Here is a 19,993-nt window from a genome sequence, read left to right on the forward strand (position 1 = left end):
GAGATGGTAACACTAAATTATTCTCTGTGGTAATATGACAAAAAATAACTCGAATAGTCATTAACTCAATATGCTTTTACGTCTGTGCTCATATCTGCTTACTCTTACTCGTTAGTTTGTGCATTATTTTGATTTTGCAATTTGTAAATCTGTATCCTATTTCCTTTAAAGAGTTCAAACTATAGATACTTTATACTGTGAAAACATAATTCAGTTATCGCTTGTAAGTTGTGCGATTTAAAGAAAAAAAGGGGCCGTTATGAATCGGCGTAGACCACACGAAGAAGAAGATGGATATGGTAGTTTGCCACGAATATATTGTTTATTTTAGGTTATAAAACTGTTCCTTTACTAAATGTGGTGACTTATTCCTATTCTTTTCAGAACGTCTTCATAGAAAACGCCGTCGAGTTTCAGAAAATCAAGAGATAGAGGATAGACTTGAGTCGCTGATCCTTCGAGTAGGGGAAAAGAGTAGTTCAAGTTTGGAAAGTAATCTCGAAGGTTTAGCTAGTGTCTTGGAAGCTGACCTAAGCACTTTTAGAGTTAAGATATTGCGCATTCTCACAGAATGTGCTATCCGAATGCCCGAAAAATGTACTATTTATGCTACACTTGTTGGTCTGCTTAATGCTAAAAATTATAATTTCGGTGGTGAATTTGTTGATTATATTGTGAAAACTTTTAAAGAAAATTTGAAGTGTGGAAAGTGGAATGCAGCCAGATATTGTTTGAGATTTATATCAGATTTAGTAAACTGTCATGTGTTGGCTGCTTCATCATTACTTACCTTGTTGGAAACATTGGTTGATTGTGCAAATGATGATTCAGTGCCACAAGTCAGAAGAGATTGGTTTGTGTTTGCAGTCCTAGCTACATTGCCATGGGTAGGAAGGGAGTTATATGAAAAGAAAGAGTCACAGCTTGACCATCTGCTTGTTACTATAGAAGTTTTTTTAAACAAGCGTAGCAAGAAACACTGGCCAGCTCTTAAAGTATGGTCAGTAGACACACCACATTTACAAGAAGAGTATTTAGATTGTTTATGGGCTCAAATTAAGAAGTTGAGGCAAGATAATTGGTCAGAGAAACATATTCCTAGACCATACCTTGCTTTTGACTCTATCCTATGTGAGGCATTACAGCATACTCTTCCTGCTATACAGGTAAGAGGTTGACTTACACTTTTTAGACAATTGAAGTTAGAAATAATATCATAGTGAAAAACAATTTATTTAACATTTACAAGTAAAAATTAGACATACTTACAAATATCTTATTGCTTTAGTTATTGTACCTAGTTATACTTAATATTTATAATTTACTTTGGTTTTTATATTTTTCAATAAATATTCTAGCCTCCTCTGCACAATGATGGAGACTCATACCCCATGCCCCGTGTCATATTTCGCATGTTTGATTACACTGACTGTCCAGATGGACCAGTATTACCAGGTGTGCATTCCATTGAACGTTTTCTAATTGAGGAACACTTGCACAATATTATTGAAGCCTACCATCTGGAAAGGAAAGAATGTGCTGCCCAGTTACTCTGCTTTCCATACAAAGCTAAGATACCGTTGGAGTACTGCATTGTTGAAATAATATTTGCAGAGTTATTTAATTTACCAAGGCCAAGATATTTAGAGATTTGTTATGGGTCAATTTTAATTGAACTGTGTAAACTTCAGCCAGCAACAATGCCACAAGTACTTGCTCAAGCTACAGAGATACTCTTTATGAGGATTGATAGCATGAATGTTGCCTGTTTTGATAGGTAATATACTATTAGATAATATTATTAACTTTAGAATAATAACTAAACATGAAAATAGTGTATTTATAGTATAATGAATGCACTAATGATATATTTACATGTATAAAATGTAATTTCTAGATTTTACATTATTTTATGAAGCATAATTATATTCATTTTTATATTTCACTAAGACTATATCTATTTGTTTGTATATTTAAGGTTGGTCAATTGGTTCTCATATCACTTGAGTAACTTCCAGTACAGATGGTCATGGGAAGATTGGGAGGGGTGTGCACAGCTTGATCCTGACCATCCCAAACCACGCTTTATCAAAGAGGTGCTTAGCAAATGCCAAAGGTAATTGAGTTTATTTCTTGACTAACTTTCAAATAATGTAGGGTAAGGAGCTTTTGTCTACAACCATCTCTTAGAATTGTTGAGTGTAATAACAATAATTTTGTAATTACATGTATCTGTCACCTAACAGTGTACAATGTACATTCAATGGACACTTCTTATTGTACAGAGTTGCTATAGAAATTTTTATTGTACCAAATGGTTTATAAGAGGATAGATGGAGAACAATGATCGGTGGTCTGTCTGGGAACTGAACCCCCATTCTCTTATAGCTTATGTTTTAGAAATTAACCCTTATTAATTTCAAAATCATGTACATTGCAGGTTGTCATACCATCAAAGAATAAAAGACATGGTCCCAGAAACATTAGCTGCATTTGTACCTTTAAAAGCAGAACCTATATATAAATACTCTATGGAAGGAGCTGGTAAGAAAAACAGATAATTCATTAAAAATAATTTACTCTGATATATATAAGATAACTAATTACGCTAATCTTACTAACATATATTTACAAATATTACTATAACAACTATAATGAAAACAGTTTTTAAATACGATTCGTCAACAGAATATTTAAATGCTCTGGACTGTTTGTAGTTGACTGCAAGTTTTTATCATGCATTAAAATAGTATTGAGTTGTTCAGTTTATTCCATAGCCATTAACTCAAGAAAACTGTAGGGGCGGCCTAAGTCATAGCTTTCGTACCGCGAATCCCTGCTGGATTCTTTGTTTTCCTCACTTTCTGTTTGAGCGTCTTCATTCTCATCTTCACTGGAATCGTCATCATCATTTGGCTGAAAGTCATCATCATCATCATCATCATCTTCATCTTCGTCTTCTTCGTCATAATCATCCGCAGGTGTTGGACTTGTATGCTTGTGCTTCTTATTGAATTCAGCCATAAAATCAGTCAGGTCATCATCCGCTTTCAAAAAACTTGCATGGTGTGAACTTTCTCCTTCTAATAATTCTAGTTTAGACATGTCCTTTGGGGTACTTGTCTCCGAGTCGAAATTAAATCCGAAAAGTTGTTCGAAAATGTCATCAGTTGAGTCTTCTGTAGTGGTTTTAGGTGTTGACTGTTCAGGATAGCTTTCCGTGGGGGTTTCTATCGTTGTAGTTGTTAATTTCTTCTTTTTACATTTAGTTTTGTTCTTTGAGGACTCAAATTGCGCTGGTATACTTTCAATTGTTGAACTACTACTTACCACCCCATTACTTGTGTCAGTGGCATCAGTGGAATGTTCAAAGATATACTCTGACTCTTCTTGGCTATTTTCTGTTTCATTATCTTCAGGTATCACCGAAGGCAGTATGCTGTTACTTACTAATCTTTCTGCTGAACTGCTACCACTGATTTTCTCAGTTGTACTGTTAGTATCTATATCACTGGTGTTGCCTTGTGTGAGTTTCAGTGTTGTAGCATGTGTGGTAGATGTTACGTAACCTTGGAAATTAGACGTCCTTCTATGGTTTTGAGGCTGTGAACCATTGCTTCTAAAAGACCATTTGTCGTGTTTGACAGAGGTTCCTTTATAAAATAATGTTGATTGTCTAAAACGATTGATATTTCTTGGTAAATGTGTGGAAGGCTGTTTTATTTCTGGCTTAGGCGTCGTAGACGTTTCTCTAGAAGCAAATGTCGTTGTATATGGTGTTGTACTGGCCTGTTTTGTCGAAGTTACGATTTTTGCGGTGGTTGGTCGAGCTGTTGATGCGGTTGTTGTAGTTGAAGATGTTGCATGCGTTTTATTTTTAGAATCCCAGAATGATTTAAAAATACTCCTTGTTGTAGTGCTAACAGGTGTTGCTTCAGTTGACAGCTTTCCTATGATCGTTTTCTCGGGATACTCAGTCGTTTCGGATGTTGAAATAGTATTAATCCTTTTGTGTTTTTTAAATTTATCTTGTTTAGTAAATTTTGGTGGTGGACGGGTGCGTTTCTTAGGTCTTATTGTTGTAAACGCGGTTGTTGTTGGTGTTGTTGTTGTTTCTGAAGGTGCCTCTGTAACAGTAGTAGGCTTTTTCCAAAGTAATGTTGTACTGCTATTTAACAGGAAACTTGTTGTGGTTTCAACAGGTATTAGCTTTTCCGTTTGAAGGACCATAGGTGTGGTTTTTGTAAAAGCACCCAAAACGTTCGCCCAGTCTAAAGTTTCTCCATCTTCATCTGGTAAACTTTGAGCTGTTATAATGTCTGGAATTGCTGTAGTAACTGGTCTCGTCGTCTTCACGTTGTGGTGCTTCTTCGTTGGTTTCTTAGAATTAGAGCTAGTTTTTCGTTGTTTATTGTTACCCTTTTTCACTTGAATCATTTCTACTGTTTCTGTCGTACTAGTTTCGGCGTAATTTACGGTTATGGGTCTGAATGCTGTTTCAAATAATGGATCTGAGTTTGGGGATTGTGAATCGTGAAATTGTGGACTCGGTCTAAAGTCAACAGGTTTGTTGACTCTATGCGGTTTTGAATTATGACCGTGCTTCAATGGTGGCAAGGGTTTAAAAGGCTTTTTGTCCATTGTTACAAATACTCCAGGAGGAGCATTATACACTGGTGGTCTTATGTGTTCTGGAAAGTAGTTTACTTTAGGTAAGGCTGGTTTAAGTTTGGTAGAACTTTTAAAAGAATTATTTATTTCATATCTCGTTATATTATTTGAGCTTTCTGCACTATCGATAAACATTGGAGTTCCTAAATCAAATGTTTGTTCTTTTAAGGGTGGGGTTAAGGGTACGGGTGTAGGTAGAATAGCAGGTCTCGTTGTTTTCACAGCTTGAGTGGGGGAAATTCGGGAATCATGAGGGGGATAAGGATTTCCATTTATAATGGGACTTGACTCATAGTCAAGATAATGATGTTGTAAGGGGCCTGCTGGTGGAGCCTGAAGAGGTGGCCGTATATATTTGTACGGTTGAGCTTGTTTATAGGGATAAGGAATTGACTTTGGTTGCTGATGATAGTCTACGGAGGGCCCTGCATGACCACTCTTTGAATATTGATATGTGGGAAAAGAAGCGGAATTACTTCTGAATTTGGGCTGTGGTTTGTCGTATGAAGCATCATCGTCATCAGAGAATATTGTTGAAAATATTCTATCTAGGCCTCTGTAAGGCTGTCGTCTAGTGTGAGGTGGAATTGGCACTATGTTTTTATGAAACCAAATTGCTCTTTGCGGTCTTGCTGTTTGAAATAGTTCATATTTTCTCTGTTCTTGAGGAAACTCAACTGTCGATGGAGATGTTTCTCGAACAGTAAATGTCCTTATTGGGTTTTCATAGGGCTTTGGTTGCTTTTTAGGAATTTGGGATACAACCGAGAACGTTAACTCATAGTGATATTTGCCAGGAAAAGTTTCTTGGTCCCTTTGCCGGACACGTTTGACTGACCAAAATGCTTTCACACCTTCAGCGCACCGTTCATCACTACAATTATCTTGCGATTTGTCGTCTTCGGTGAACCGGAATCCTTCTTCATTTTCAAGAAGCCGACCCTTCGTCATTATGGCAACGTCTCCTAAAGAATTCACCTCTTCGGAATGCCGCCTATCGAAGGGGGCCTTCTTAATTTTCTCCCATAAGTCGTGGTCGTCAATTTCTTTTGAAGGTTGGTCAAGTTTACTATTAGGTGCGATGACATCGCCTTGGATGATGAGTTGATCAATTTTGTCTCTTACTAATGTGAGATATACGCTGTGTCTTAATGCATCCTCCCAGTAATGAGCTGGTACAGCAGCTACGGAGGGTGGTGACTCTGTTTTTATTGTTTCATGCAATGTCCCAGACGATTCACCTCGTGGGGTGGTGTGCCACTCGTCCAGAGGTATCGGTGTCGGTCTAAAGTCATCGCCTCGCACTTGGCTTCCTTCTTTGTGTATCTGAAAAAATGTTACTGAATGTTAATTGTATTGAAATTACATACTCGCATAAATTATTCGTTAATTATTATTTATCGTTCGGTAAGAACATGGATGCGTTTGAAAGTAAAATGTAGTTGGGAAAGTGCGCGACGAATGGCGTGCAAGTGTTGCGTGCACTAAGACACAACCCTGGCTAGTTTCCAATCACAAATGTATATAAATTGATTTCTGGACTTGTGATCGTATTATTCCATACTTTAAATTTTTCTTAAAGTTTTGAATGCAAATAATATTAGGTAGTCGTAATATAATGTAGCGATAAGAGATGCAATATTGTTAATTTATTATATATGCACACTGCAGTGGAGAAATAGGCAGAAAAATTAAAACTATAATTTTAAATTGTACAATTGTTTTGACGCATCCTAGTGCTGGTTGCAGGTCTTTTAATGTTGATTTCCTCATTTAACAATGTTTGGAACTATTTTATCGATATGATGACAATAAATGGTTTTGTTTAAAACACTACAAATTGTGTGCAAACGTATGGTTTTGCTTATTAAATTCATACATTTATAATTCTTAATATAAAAACTAGAGATGTACCTATAGATAATAAATATTGCTCCATATATCGTGGGAATTTTTAACAATACCGGCGGAGGTCACCGCCTTATCTTTTTGCATACACCATTGAGCATTGCCGTGTGATTTGCTATTATTTTACTTTTTATCGAGATGTGATCTATGGTGATAACGTATGTTGTAATAAGAACGCCGAACTGGTCTATGTTGGTTATAAAGTAATTCCGTTTTCATAGGAACTCGAAACAAAAAGCGTCTTAAACAAGAAATCGATTTCAGGGAAATTGTCATAGGTTTGCTAGTTAATAGGCACTGTATAATCGTATTAAGCCGGATGGTATCGAATGAATTATTTTGGCAAATATGTTTCGTATTAGAGGCAATTCATGTAACAACTACCAAGAAGATATTTTAATAGTAATACCTCTACCTCTTGGTACCTCTACATGAACTAATTCATATTGATGTAAACACACTATGAACAATGTATATATCTATGTAAGTAAATAGAGCTGTGTTAGCCTAATGGCTTTAGCGTGTGCCTCTCATCCCTGAGCTCGTAGGTACGATCTCCGCGTGTGCACCAATGAAGTTTATTACTATTTATTATCGTGACGAAACCGGCATTCCCTAGACTTAAAAGTAGACGTGTCAGGCACAAAAGGCTATCGGTTATTGTATATTATCTATTACAAACAAACATATGATCACGAAACCGATGCAGAAATCTGAGGTCCAGATCAAAATGTCTGCAAAGCCACCGCTTATTTTTGTATGTAAGATAAACCTAATTATCGTATAAATAAATTGCTTCACAAAGAAATCCCAAATGAAATATCTCTTGAAATATGTGTGGAAAGCGGTAAAATTATACTTACAATTAGTGTAAAGAAAACGCAAAGCAACGCGGATCGCATCTTTAATCACTGATTCACTGCACGATCGGTTTCGCTTTGCCACTGGTGTTTTTACTGCGCGTGCGCAGCGGTCGCACCCTATAGCGGACTGGCGCGAAAAGCATAACATCACCCCTCTACAGTGCTCCAGAATGCGAAAGCAAAACTACAGCGCTGCAAACGTTAATTTACAGTAGATTCTGCGGAAAGAGTGGTACAAATTCAGACGATTCTTAATTTTGTTATTAATGTTTGATGACTAGTAATAGGCTTGAAATGAAGCATATGTTTTCTTGTAATTTGGAGATAACATGCCCAGTCATACAGCCAAAATACCTTTGAAAAACACTTACGGTAAAGCTACTGAATTAACAGTAAGTCTAAAGGCAATTCTTTTGACACGCTTTATAAGCACGCCCGCGTGTTGGATATGTATTTGTATTTATAATTTGTCCTTTTTTGTTAATTTGGTGACGGGACGCATCATTTTGATTTTCACTCTTATGAAGTAAGATAGAATATAGATGGCTGTTTTAACATTCATTAGACATCACATTCAATACCATCTGTATTTGATTGATGCCTTAGTTTTTTTTTAAATTAATGTCATACGTCATAGAGTGATTGTGGATTGCGGAGTATGACTGAAGTCGTCTAAGAGATAGTACAGTAATTTAAATGTTAAATAGTGTAACAATGCAGAAGAACTTAAAAAAAGAGATAAAAATAAAAATTAACATATTATTCAATAACTTAATTTAATTATAGTCCGATCAATTTAGACAAAAGTTGTGGTCAAATAATAAATTCCCGGAGAGCCAAATATTGGTGCAGAGCTGGGGTATACCATTACAAATAAAGTTTTAATAATCCCCATCGCATCTTAAGTGCGCTACAAAAGTTTCGGGGTCAAAGCTCAAAAAACATTTTTTTCCTCGAAAACGGTCAGTTTTATCAAAAACTATTTAAGCCCAAAGTTGTAGATGTTAAATTTCTCTACTAAAGTGGTCTTCTTGATTTATTTCCTAAGAGTTACTAAATAAAACACAAAAAGTATAAACTTTTTAGCGTAGGTAATATACACGATATTTTAAGAAGGCTTATACTTCAACTCTCCTGTGAAAATTCAAGAACAGTGTGAATACTTGTAATAAGATTTATAGTTACTTTCAGTTTTATAAGTTGCATTATTCAAGAATGTTATAGGATAAAGTGATGATCTCGGCACATAATTAGCACTTTGTTATGCCCAGATAACATCTAATACAATGCGTATGTTGAAACGTTTCCGTGCAATTTTCTTAATGGTGTTTAAATCTTTATAGGAAGATGGGGGTCGTTGACGTATTAGGATTGTTATATTAATTCGTTTAAAAATAACTTTGTTCGTAAAGAATAAGCACTCTACAGTACTTACAATTGTAGGGATGTAATATAAAAATCGAATGTTATACTTGCCAAGAGTAAAAAACATATGGCAAAAAGGATCGTTCAAGTATTACGTCACGCAATTTCTGGAGATTCTATGACACCCCCCCCCCCCCATGAAATGCGTTGTAACGTTTCTGTATCCGTTAAACGTTTCGTGACCAACCCCCGTGGATCTTTATACCTAAACCTTACCATTATGTGGTGTAAAGTACTGGAAAATGGGAAAATAATATTAACAATAACGCGTAATTAATCCCCGCCACGCATCGTATCGTTTTACAAGAGGGACCTCCCCCCCGCCCCCTCCCCAAAATTCGTTACATAATACTTGAACGCTCCCAAAAGGAAAAAAAGTTGTATAGAAACGTCTGTCACGAGTCATTTGTATGATAAGTTTTATTATTCATTTAAGAATACAGACAAAAAAATATCATATAAAAAAGGAATATTAAGAATCGTTCCAGTAATTGAGAAATAACGGCCGCTGAAAACCGCGCGCGTCGAGTGAAAAGCCTCGCGTGCGTACTTTCCATCTCGTGGTCTTTTCGCCGTTTTTTTGACGCGAGCCGAGCAACGCGGAACGGTTATATTCATAATTTAGCAGTACATCTTTTACCTATGATATTTTAATTGTATGTTAATGAGTGTTTTCATTATCAATTACCATTTAACGTACGTTGACACTATATGTCACGAAGTTATATATATAGTATAACTATTGTACGTCTACTACAACGCTGCTCACGTTATTATTATAATATATAGACATTAAAAGTGCTCATGCACGGCAGTATCACTTAACTCGTTTGAAACTTTTCACATTTCATCCCCGTATTTGCCTTTTAATTTATTGATATAAAACTAAAATTTACTAGAAAAATATTACGTTAAACAAAGTTACACTTAATTAACTTCCGTTAGTGAAACACGTTCTGGCTATCTTAGATGGATTTCAAGTTTTCTGCAATATGGGATAATTGTGTACATACTATTGTTCCTATATCTTATCAATCTTTTATAATTGTATACATTTGCTCTATAAGTACATACTCAGAAGTTATATTGAAAAAAAAATTTTTTACTTGATACTATTTGAGATGCTATAGTATATCAAAAATAATAGTTTAGCACTAATAAACTAACTTAATAACACAAAATGGCCTTAACACTCTTTCAACTCAACGCTATTGCACTGTTAATTGTGTTTAACAGGCGAAATGGGTAGTATTTGCAAAAGTGTCCTTCTTCCAGCCTCTCTACCCGGGACTGAAGCAGCTCACCAGCTAGTTGTATGTGTTCGAAACAAGTGTACCCCTGAGGAAGCCCTGAACGTCCTCCGAGAACTCCCAAATCCCTTACGGGAAGGGGACGCGGCGTCAACCCACGCGTCGCAGTACAACCCGTTGAAGATAGATGTGTTCGTGCAGACCCTTCTCAATCTCGGCAGCAAAAGTATCTCACATAGTTTTGCTGCAATTTCCAAGTTTCATTATGTTTTTAAGGTAAGATTTTATTAAAATACGTGAAAATCAGGCATGGTTAAAAAAGGTCGTAATTAGTGTATATATATTTAATTATAGTTCTATTAATATTTTTTTTTAATTTCACTGAAGAAAATGAATATGCCTGATTAGTTACGTTTATAAGGAAATTAAACCAAATCTGTGATGCCTGGTGTTTTTTTTATTTGTTAAATAATTACAAAAACTCTATAGTACTTCTTGGACATTCGTATTTTGGCCTTTTTTAAACAGGATTTGAATTGTAATAAAAGAATCGAACATTAACAGATCCTTGCCGAATCAGAGGAAGCCCAGATTTGTGTACTCCGGAATGTTTGGGAGCTATGGCAGAAGCATCCCCAGATGGTCTGCGTGCTCGTTGACAAAATGCTGAAAACTCAGATTGTGGAGTGCAGTGCGGTGGCCACTTGGCTCTTCTCAAAGGAAATGGCGCCGCATTTCATACACTCCTGTCTTTGGGAGATATTGCATTTGACGATTGATAAGATGAACAAGCACGTGTCTAAACTGAGTAAGTATAAAATATATATGGTTATCATAAAAAAAACCAGCGCCGCAGATTTTGATATATATTTTTTGTGATTCCACTAACCCTAAGTTCAAAAGCTGATTTGTATTTTAATTGTATCGTTAAAGAGCGTAGGCCACTTAAAAATCCCAAAAGTACCTTCATAATTCGTCAAATCCTTTTTTTCTCAATAAAGTTTTGAGTGCACTGAAATCAAGTTTGTGACTTTTGGATTATGATTAATCGTAATAATATTTTTTAGGTAAAGAACTGCAAGAGGCAAGGGAAGCACTAGCAAGGGCTGATTCGAGCAGTTCCGACTCGGAAGACGAAAGTGGAAGCAAAAAGAAAAAGGATCAAGATAAACCCACTGAAGAGGTGAGATTTTAATTTTAAATCACGTCTAATATGTCAGGAAAAAATAATAACAGATTTTTAGTATAATTTTTGAATATCTTCCAAACTGGTTCTTTTCTTAAGCCTTAAATTAATCCTAGGCATCACTCCGGTTTAAGTGGTATCGATGTCATAGATTCAATTGTATTGTTTTATTGTTTTGTTTATATGTATAAAATATAAACAAAACAATAAAAATCAATGGCGCTACAACCTTTTTAGGTCTGGGCCCAGATTTCTGTATCTGTTTCATGATCATTTGTAAATTGAATAGGCAAGGTGATCAGCCTCTGTGCCTGACGCACGCCGTCGACTTTTTGGGTCGAAGGTAAGTCGGTTTCCTCACCATGTTTTCATTCACCGTTCGAGCTAATGTTAAATGCGCACATAGAAAGAAAATCCAAGCCACTAAGCCAACACTGCTCTATAAAATATATACAATGCGTATTATTCGTAAAGAAAATTTCGTTTCTCACCTTTGAACTATAAAAACACAATAAATAAATATCATAAAACTCTTTTCTCGTTCACTCCTTGAATCAGACTAAAACTAGATTGAATTTATGTCATTTTTATAAGCTTTTCGATTTTACTACCATAATTTTATTTGAGTATTCGTAAGGCATTTAAATATTTTTAGGCTGTGGAACGTATGGAAGAAAGACTAGAGATGGGTCACACAGATCAAAAGAGGTTATTCCTGATCGTGTTCCAGCGATTTATAATGATCCTCTCAGAGCATCTCGTGAGAGCGGATACGGATGCAAGAGATCCACTCACCCATTGGTATACAAGTACTGTTGGACGACTTACGCAAGTGTTTTTGTTGGTGAGTTTATGTTAAATATTTTGACAGGACAACGTAGCTCGTAGATGTAACAAAGTCCGCTATTTCCTATGGTTATTCTACTTGTATTGTGTTTATATCGACGAATCAAAATAGTATATTTTATTACAAGTAAGGAAAGCCTGTCATTGTAACGAGTTCCGACAAATGTCTACTGGTTGACAGTCGGAACAAGTTGCAATGACGGTTCCGCACGTGTACTGAGCAACTATTTTTAATACAGTTGCGAAAAAATGAAGCAATTTAATAAAACTATTTGCTTTTTTATCTTTTCTCCACGTAATGAATTCGTCGTATGTAGATATGTAGCGACTTTTTTACTTTTCCGGTAAAATATTCTCCGAAGAATTTTGTGCAACAAACAACTAAACTAGCAAGAATATTTTTCTAAAATGGCGCCAACCGTAAAAGAATTAGATTTTTTTTTTGTTTTCTTGACCCATTATGGGTAGGTAAAGGGATACTATGCCCATACAGCTAAGTCTTCGGTAGAATTTTTTTATTGATATTAAATGTAATGAAACCCAACCTAACTCATTCAATCAAATCATTGAATCTGGTATTAAAACAAATTAGTAGCTTCTTTTTAGAAATATTTGCATGAATCATAAAAACTTCGTGGTTGTTTTTTTTTTTTCTTTTTAATAGACATTACTTTGTCAGCTGGGAAAAAAAACCCATGAGTGCAGAATAGGTAAAGAAAAAGCTCTAGTATGTAATAGCCCACATCCCGAACGCTACAATACGGCACTTCTTGAGCAACTGTATTAAAAAAATATTTCCTTGGTACAAGATAAAATAATATAATAAACCGGTTTTATTTCTCTATAAATTTAAGTGTTATGTTTGTACAGATTTGAAAATTCGATAAAATGAGAGATGAGAGAGTATACGAAAACATGATTTGTTGTATTGACAATTGACATATTATTTACAGCATCACGAGCAAGTTCAAAAGTACAGTAGTACATTAGAGACGTTGCTCTTCACTCAAGACTTGGATCCGCATATACTTGATGTGTTTCACCAGTTCCTCGCGCTTACTGCGTAAGCCTTACCTTTGTGGCTTATTTATACAAATAATTATTCATAATATACACATCTCGGTTTGACCATAGATACCTTAGTACTCTATAGATAACCAATGCATGGCCGACGGCGAGACTATTTTCCTGCTTAGAAAACAATCTTTACACATTACACTTAAAACACAGATCTCTGTCTGAATATTTCATAATAAATACATCCGATTTTAGGATTTGCTATCGCATTGTAGAATGCATTGGTTTCATAGATAATATTTATGCTAATTTATAAACTGGAGAATGTGCTATCGTTCCAGTCATATGTCAGTATTGACAGATCATTTTAAAAATGTATACTGCCGTTAATTGTCTATAAAATACAGATTCTATTTGGATGATGACTGATATTACATGGCTTGTACACAATTGTAAGAAAATGTGTAGATTATTTTAAAATTACTAATTTTCCATTTATCTTAGAAATATAATGCTGTTCATTAATTATAGAAAAAATTACACAAATATAATTGGTTTAAAATTTAAATATACTTTCAATATTATGCAGTGGTAACAAATGACCACAGACAGTGACTTATTAACCATACTATACATAAAGGTTTTGGTTTTAGAACCATAGATACAAGACTGTAATTGTTATATGGATGCGTTTGTAATGGTATGAATTATATTTTGGACAATTATTGTTGTTTTATTTATATTATCCTACGTTCTTAAAAAACAAAAAAAAAATCTAGTATAGTGAAACTTTTTTATGAATGAATAGTAAGTTATTGAAAATAGCTCATTAACTCTTCTATGTCTTTCTTGGAGCCAAGGTAGCATGGTGCTCGCTGATGAATTGAGGAAGGCTGTATGTCCAGAATTGGTATATGACCATTCGTTGCGAGCCCACCTGCCTCTGTTACTATAAACGACATTGGGTTGCACTCATATAGAAGGCGGAGCTGGAAATAATAAAAGTTGAATTGAGAAATAAATTTACTTTGCTTTATATTCAATGCAATACATGGTTGGCTAATAATATTAAAAAGCCAACATCACAAGGTGTTCCCAGGCGGTCACCCATCCAAGTACTGACCTCGCCCGACGTTGCTTAACTTCGGTGATCGGACGAGAACCGGTGTATTCAACGTGGTATGGACGTTGGCAATTATGCATATAAAAAAATTGATTTATACTTACCTTCGATATTCAATATACCTAAGTTTAATACGTCAGTATTTTTTTACCTTTCCATTTGGGGCTGAGTTTGTAGCGGGGTACATAAAAATACCGCCATATTTAATTGTCCGATGTACGTCAGCAACCATCGATCCCACATATCGTGCTCCATACGCTTTGCCACGCGATGGGTTTTTCCTGTCTTCGATATATTTTTTTAAACCACTTGCCCACTCCGCCGCGTAACCTAAAATAAAAAATTTTACGCTTGAAATTATTTTTTGTCTGATATTACTGTGGTTTAAGAATTTGAGGGACTTCCAAAATGAATTTTATGAGCAATGGACAATTTTCCGGAAAAATTACACAAGGTAAACAATTCCGATAGTAATAACATATTGGTTTTCCGTATTGTTTTCGTTAGTGTTTTTCCGTATCAAAATAAGTTTAAATAATTTGGTTTAAAAAATTTTACCGTCTTCAAATTGGACTAAAAAGTATTAAAAAAACAATATGTATTTCTTATTTCTATTGATTGGACTTGTCTTAAGAAGAAAATTAAATGACAATTAATTTATGTAACTTTAGAAGTCGGTGCCAAAAATCAAGATCGGTCCATTGACGCTTGAAGTTACATGAAAAAGTTACATGTCGAATTGATAAACTCCTCTTCCGATTTTGTCGGTAAAAAATTGCAAGGGAAACTCAGCTTTTTCTAAAAAATGTGGTGCTTTGGTATACAATTGATTTTATTTAACAATGTTCAAAATATACTTAATATTTTTTAAATTAAAAACTATCCTAATTAAGGGCTTTCATAGTCCGTCAACCCTTAACGCGTCAACCGCTGTTTTTAAATAATTTTTGACGTAGTTATTTGCAATTACCTAAAAAATTTAATTACCTTCATTGATAGAATATATCTTCCCCTTCTCCGGTATTCTCATATTGGGGTCAGTTAATATGAATTCTCCTATAGAGGGGTCATACATAAACCCATTAACGCCCTTGCCTTTTCCTATGGCTAGTACCATCATGGTTGCTGACCCGTAAAGGGCATAGCCTGCCGCAACTAGCTCCCGTCCGGGGCGTAGAGCGTCGGATTCAGTAGGCTCGCCTTCTGATGTCTTTCTATAATATTAGAATTTAAACTAAAAAAACAAGTCTAGTTCATTTCCAAAGAAAATGTTGCTATATTAAATTGATAAAAAAAAAGAAAAAGCCAACATCACGTGGTGTTCCCAGGCGGTCACCCATCCAAGTACTGACCACGCCCGACGTTGCTTAACTTCGGTGGTCGGACGAGAACCGGTGTATTCAACGTAGTATGGACGTTGGCGTTCATCAAAGCAAATATATCGTATAGTAGCTATGAATCGTCTTCAATAAAATTTTAATAAAACTTATTATTACTTATAAATAGCAAAGATAGAGCCAACAGATACTAAACAGTCTATATTGGAAGAGCCATCTAGTGGATCGAAGCACACCACGTATTTTCCTCGCCTTTCTGTTTCAACCTGAAAATATAAAATGCAATGAATTATAATCTTAATACCTAACTAATGTATTAAATATAATAGCGCCGTAACTCAGTACCTACTAGAATTTTATAACCGATTTTATTTTTAATAATTTTATAATCACGAAAAATAAACGAAAGTTGTGTATGTTGTACGTTTCGAGATATAAATTTTTGGTAAACCAATCCTAGACCATTCAGTGTCCTAAAATACTTACCATAATAAATGTTATCTACATTTCGTCAGAACTCATAACACAAATAAATACCTCCAATGACGAATATTTATAAATTATCTTCCACCTTTATCATTACAGTTCGTGAACTTGTGATAAAAAATTTCTTATTTAATCTAGGTTCTTATTTATAATGTAATAAAATTTATAATCCAATAACATCTTAAAATTATGTAATTTAGTATGGATATTACTACATAAAGTCAGGGTCACTTAGCATTAAATAATAATATTGCTTACATATTTATACTCTGACTTTAATAATACATATGCCCGAAAACATATTTGCATATTATACGTTTAAATTTTATTATATACAAATCTACACCTCCTTTTCTGACGTCGCTGTAGGTATACGTATTATATAAGTACATTGTTGTTTTGTGATAAATCCTCCTAAATAGGAATACATTTCTGCGTTTGTTTATTTTTTGGTTATCGAATACAGAGGTTATTTGCTATAAAGAAGTCATGTATATCATTTAAACTATTATATTGTATTAATATAATAATATCATACAAAAATGATTGTAATTAAAATTTAGGCATAACTTATTAGTTAGACTTTGTAGGCTAAGAGAACAATCGCGTCGTTTAATTTGAGATCACAGCTTTTGAAATGTAATTGTTGTAATTCTTAATTTTGAATATATTATACTGAATAACACAAAATAAGGCCATTACAATGCATACTAGCATAGCATAATATCAAAATTATCAAAACGAATTTACGTGAATTACGTCACGTGATTTAAAATAATTAGCTTATTGATTACTGTATGGTGTAATTTAGAATTTATATTATCTTAAAATACAGCAATAACGACCTCAATAACAGTTGAATTCTCCTCAGACACAAGCATGCAGGTGGTGAAGGATGATTTCAGCATGTTGATGAAGAGGTCATTTGAGAGCACGTCCAGCTTCTTCACCTCTTCACCTTGCACGTTTGTATTGCCAGATATGCCATGACTGAAAAGAATTTTATATTTCCTCTTTATCAAATAATTAATATTATTTAAATGGTACGAGATCGAAAAGTGGTAGTGGTTATTAAGAATTATTTATTTAAAGCAAATGCTTTTGTTTTGGTAATTTATCGCAATGATCGCCTTAGTTGCGATTGGTTTGAGCCACAAAGGTAACCTGGTCGTAGGTTCACTTGGATATGCACTAACGTGCTGCAAAATAGCTTGAACCTACATGTAAACCGACAATGTAAATCTGGCACAGACAACTGTAAATAGACAAAATTCGGTCAACAATCCATTTCGGTACTACAATATTTCCGTTTAGAGAATTGACTTGGAACATTGTTTTACTCAAATGTTATATCACACTTATGCTCTTTTTATGCTGTATGTTTTTATGTATTTTGTTATGGTGGATGTCGCCTTATCAAGCTTTCTTGCACTTTGGACCCTGTTCTGCAGATAGGCAATATGTGTTGAATATTTATATTAAGTGCATACTAAAATAGGTAGGTACATATTAAAACAGGTAAACATGAATGGTAAAATTGTACGAAATTGGATAGTTTAGAAAATAGGGTCACTTTTAAATAAAGTTATTTAATCTCATAAGCCAAGCTCCAATGTGATGTTTAAATTTTCCTTTACTTTCACATTGCTGAGCGCCCTCTGCCACTTAGGATCAATAATGTTCGCTTATGTTTATATAATATCTGCTAACTATCAGATTTTTTAATTAAAATAATAATTATTTTATAAAAATACAAGTTGATTGAGTGCGTTTTTCGTGTAACGTTACATACTTGATTAACATTTGTTTTGATGATAAACATACTATCCGAATTAAAACACCATACTCAGATAGTATTCGATTATTTATTTTCTAACCCTAAGGTTAGTGTAATTGATCACAAGCTATAAAATTTTGCCGTGTTAGTATTCAGCGGACTCCTTACCTAGGCTACCGGTAAAACAACAGTAGCTAAATTTATTAAAGATATACATAATTTACTCACCATTCGTAATTAAAAAAGTACCCGTTTGACACAAAATGACTATAAACAAAATATTTACGTATTTACGTGATAAAACAAGATACTAACAGTTTGGCGATACCGGCCTTCCTCACAGCTGACTGTATAGCCTTGACAGCCGTTTGTATTGAATTTAGAAGTTGTGTCAAGTCCCCAGTGGCCCCTGGAACTGTTCTTTGCTGAGCTAAGACCCAACGGGTCAAAGTCATTGCATTTACATCAAAGGCAGGTCCTTGTTGAGACATTTTAACAAAAAGTAATTGATAACAAACGCGGGAATCGCGGCGCGCTGTCACCGACCGACTGAATGTTGTCGAACTACGATAGGTACATTAATGAAAGTTTAATCATTAGCGGCAAAAAATATATTTAACATATTGTGGTTTTACCTTAAATATAGCGAATAGGGATAGTTAAACTTGATTAATTACTTACTTACTCATTTAATACGTATAGGTGTAATATTATGTTTATGAGTCTTTCTAATTATTGTACAAGCTGTATTGTTTCTTTTTTTTCGTTCTCAATTCAACGATTTTTTTATTAGGTATATCAAAAAACTAAAGGATTTTATTTTTTGACCCTTGTTTTAACGCCACCGTTTGGTTAAAATTTGGTTGGCACTATTATACAGACCCTTTAAAATCGAGCACGTTGTTGGAAAACTTAATATGAGCAGTTTAAAGCGCATCTGGTAAGATAAGAAAGTCTCTAATATGTACTACTAAGGGAGATATACAAACATTGGTTTTCTCTAAATTCCTCTATGGATCGAAATCATGGACGATTCGAATGCATATCAGGAAAAGGATAGATGCACTGGAGATGTTGTTTTGGAGAAAGATGCTTCGCATACCTTGGGCCGCTAAAAGAACTTAACAATCTTGTATCAACTAAAACTAAAATTAGTACGAGACTCTCGACAACATGCTATAGAAGAGTTCTAACTTACTTTGGTCATATCGCCCGTCGCAAACCAGATCATCTGGACAAGTTGGTTGTCGTTGGCAAGGTGGAACGCAAAAGGTCGGGGGGCAGATCGCCGACCCGCTGGTATTGACCAAGTCACCGGACTCCCACTAGCAGGGCAGCAGGGACCTAACAGTGACGCGACCTTCACTAATGAAGAATGCGACTGAGAAGAAGTTGGAAAACATACAGAACTATATTTTAAACAGAATAATGGAAGCTCTGGAGATTATTAATAACGAGAGCGTAATTTTTAGGTTACCAAAGTCCAGCCGTGACGGGTTTGTAAAAAAATACTGTGATACTCTGATGATATTTCATTGTACGTCGTTGAAAAAACAACGCTGCTCCCGTTAAGAAATGTTAAGCTTGTCGTATGAATACGTACATATAGCTAATTCATATAATGTTCTTTTAAACGTTTTTCTAACACTGACTCTTTTTAATAAGCTCCCATCAGTACACGCGGTACTGATAATCATAGAAAATAAATACTGGCGATTAATGGAGCAAAAGTGTATTAAAATCACGGAGCTTTAATAAAGAAGTATATACCAAGAACTTATACGTGAACGTCTTATTAACATCAATATATGTATTTGTTTCATGCTTGGTGGTTGTAAACTCATTTACATTCGGAAGCTCGTTGCTTTCAAGCCTTTTAAATACCATCAAATTATGTATTTCGAATACTATATATATATGTTCTTAACGCTCAATATTTTCTCTAATTCATTTAGACAAAGGATTGTACAAGGTCAATAGCAAACTGCCAAGGTACCTAAATAAAACATGACAAATATTATTTTTATCTAATTTTTAGGATGTATAACAGAGAATAGCAATAACATATTTTTTTATATACATATGTATTTTTTGTATATACATT

General features: G+C 34.6%; 2 protein-coding genes and 2 non-coding genes across 4 annotated transcripts; 1 reads left to right on the top strand and 3 right to left on the bottom strand.

Annotated features, from left to right (window-relative positions):
- The first annotated feature begins 85 nt into the window (after positions 1-85).
- Positions 86-13,891, top strand: LOC123707493 (nuclear cap-binding protein subunit 1). Its single transcript, XM_045657584.1, has 10 exons — positions 86-299; positions 385-1,166; positions 1,359-1,777; positions 1,979-2,116; positions 2,441-2,544; positions 10,143-10,393; positions 10,682-10,925; positions 11,185-11,300; positions 11,959-12,147; positions 13,103-13,891. The coding sequence occupies exons 1-10, from the start codon at positions 260-262 to the stop codon at positions 13,214-13,216; spliced, it is 2,397 nt and encodes a 798-aa protein (XP_045513540.1). The 5' UTR covers positions 86-259; the 3' UTR covers positions 13,217-13,891.
- On the bottom strand, positions 13,102-18,445 carry LOC123707496 (fructose-1,6-bisphosphatase 1). The gene is made up of 6 exons (XM_045657589.1): positions 18,205-18,445; positions 16,958-17,102; positions 15,786-15,892; positions 15,277-15,503; positions 14,441-14,619; positions 13,102-14,155 (listed from the first exon to the last, which is right to left on the bottom strand). Exons 1-6 carry the CDS (start codon positions 18,378-18,380, stop codon positions 13,979-13,981), a joined length of 1,011 nt encoding a protein of 336 aa, XP_045513545.1. The 5' UTR covers positions 18,381-18,445; the 3' UTR covers positions 13,102-13,978.
- Positions 14,241-14,359, bottom strand: LOC123707874. The gene has a single exon (XR_006753550.1). It is a non-coding gene; the product is annotated as a 5S ribosomal RNA (ribosomal RNA).
- LOC123707877 lies at positions 15,593-15,711 on the bottom strand. Its single transcript, XR_006753553.1, has one exon. It is a non-coding gene; the product is annotated as a 5S ribosomal RNA (ribosomal RNA).
- Positions 18,446-19,993: the final 1,548 nt, after the last annotated feature.

The sequence above is a fragment of the Pieris brassicae genome, chromosome 3 (genome assembly GCF_905147105.1).
Source record: "Pieris brassicae chromosome 3, ilPieBrab1.1, whole genome shotgun sequence".
NCBI lineage: Eukaryota > Metazoa > Arthropoda > Insecta > Lepidoptera > Pieridae > Pieris > Pieris brassicae.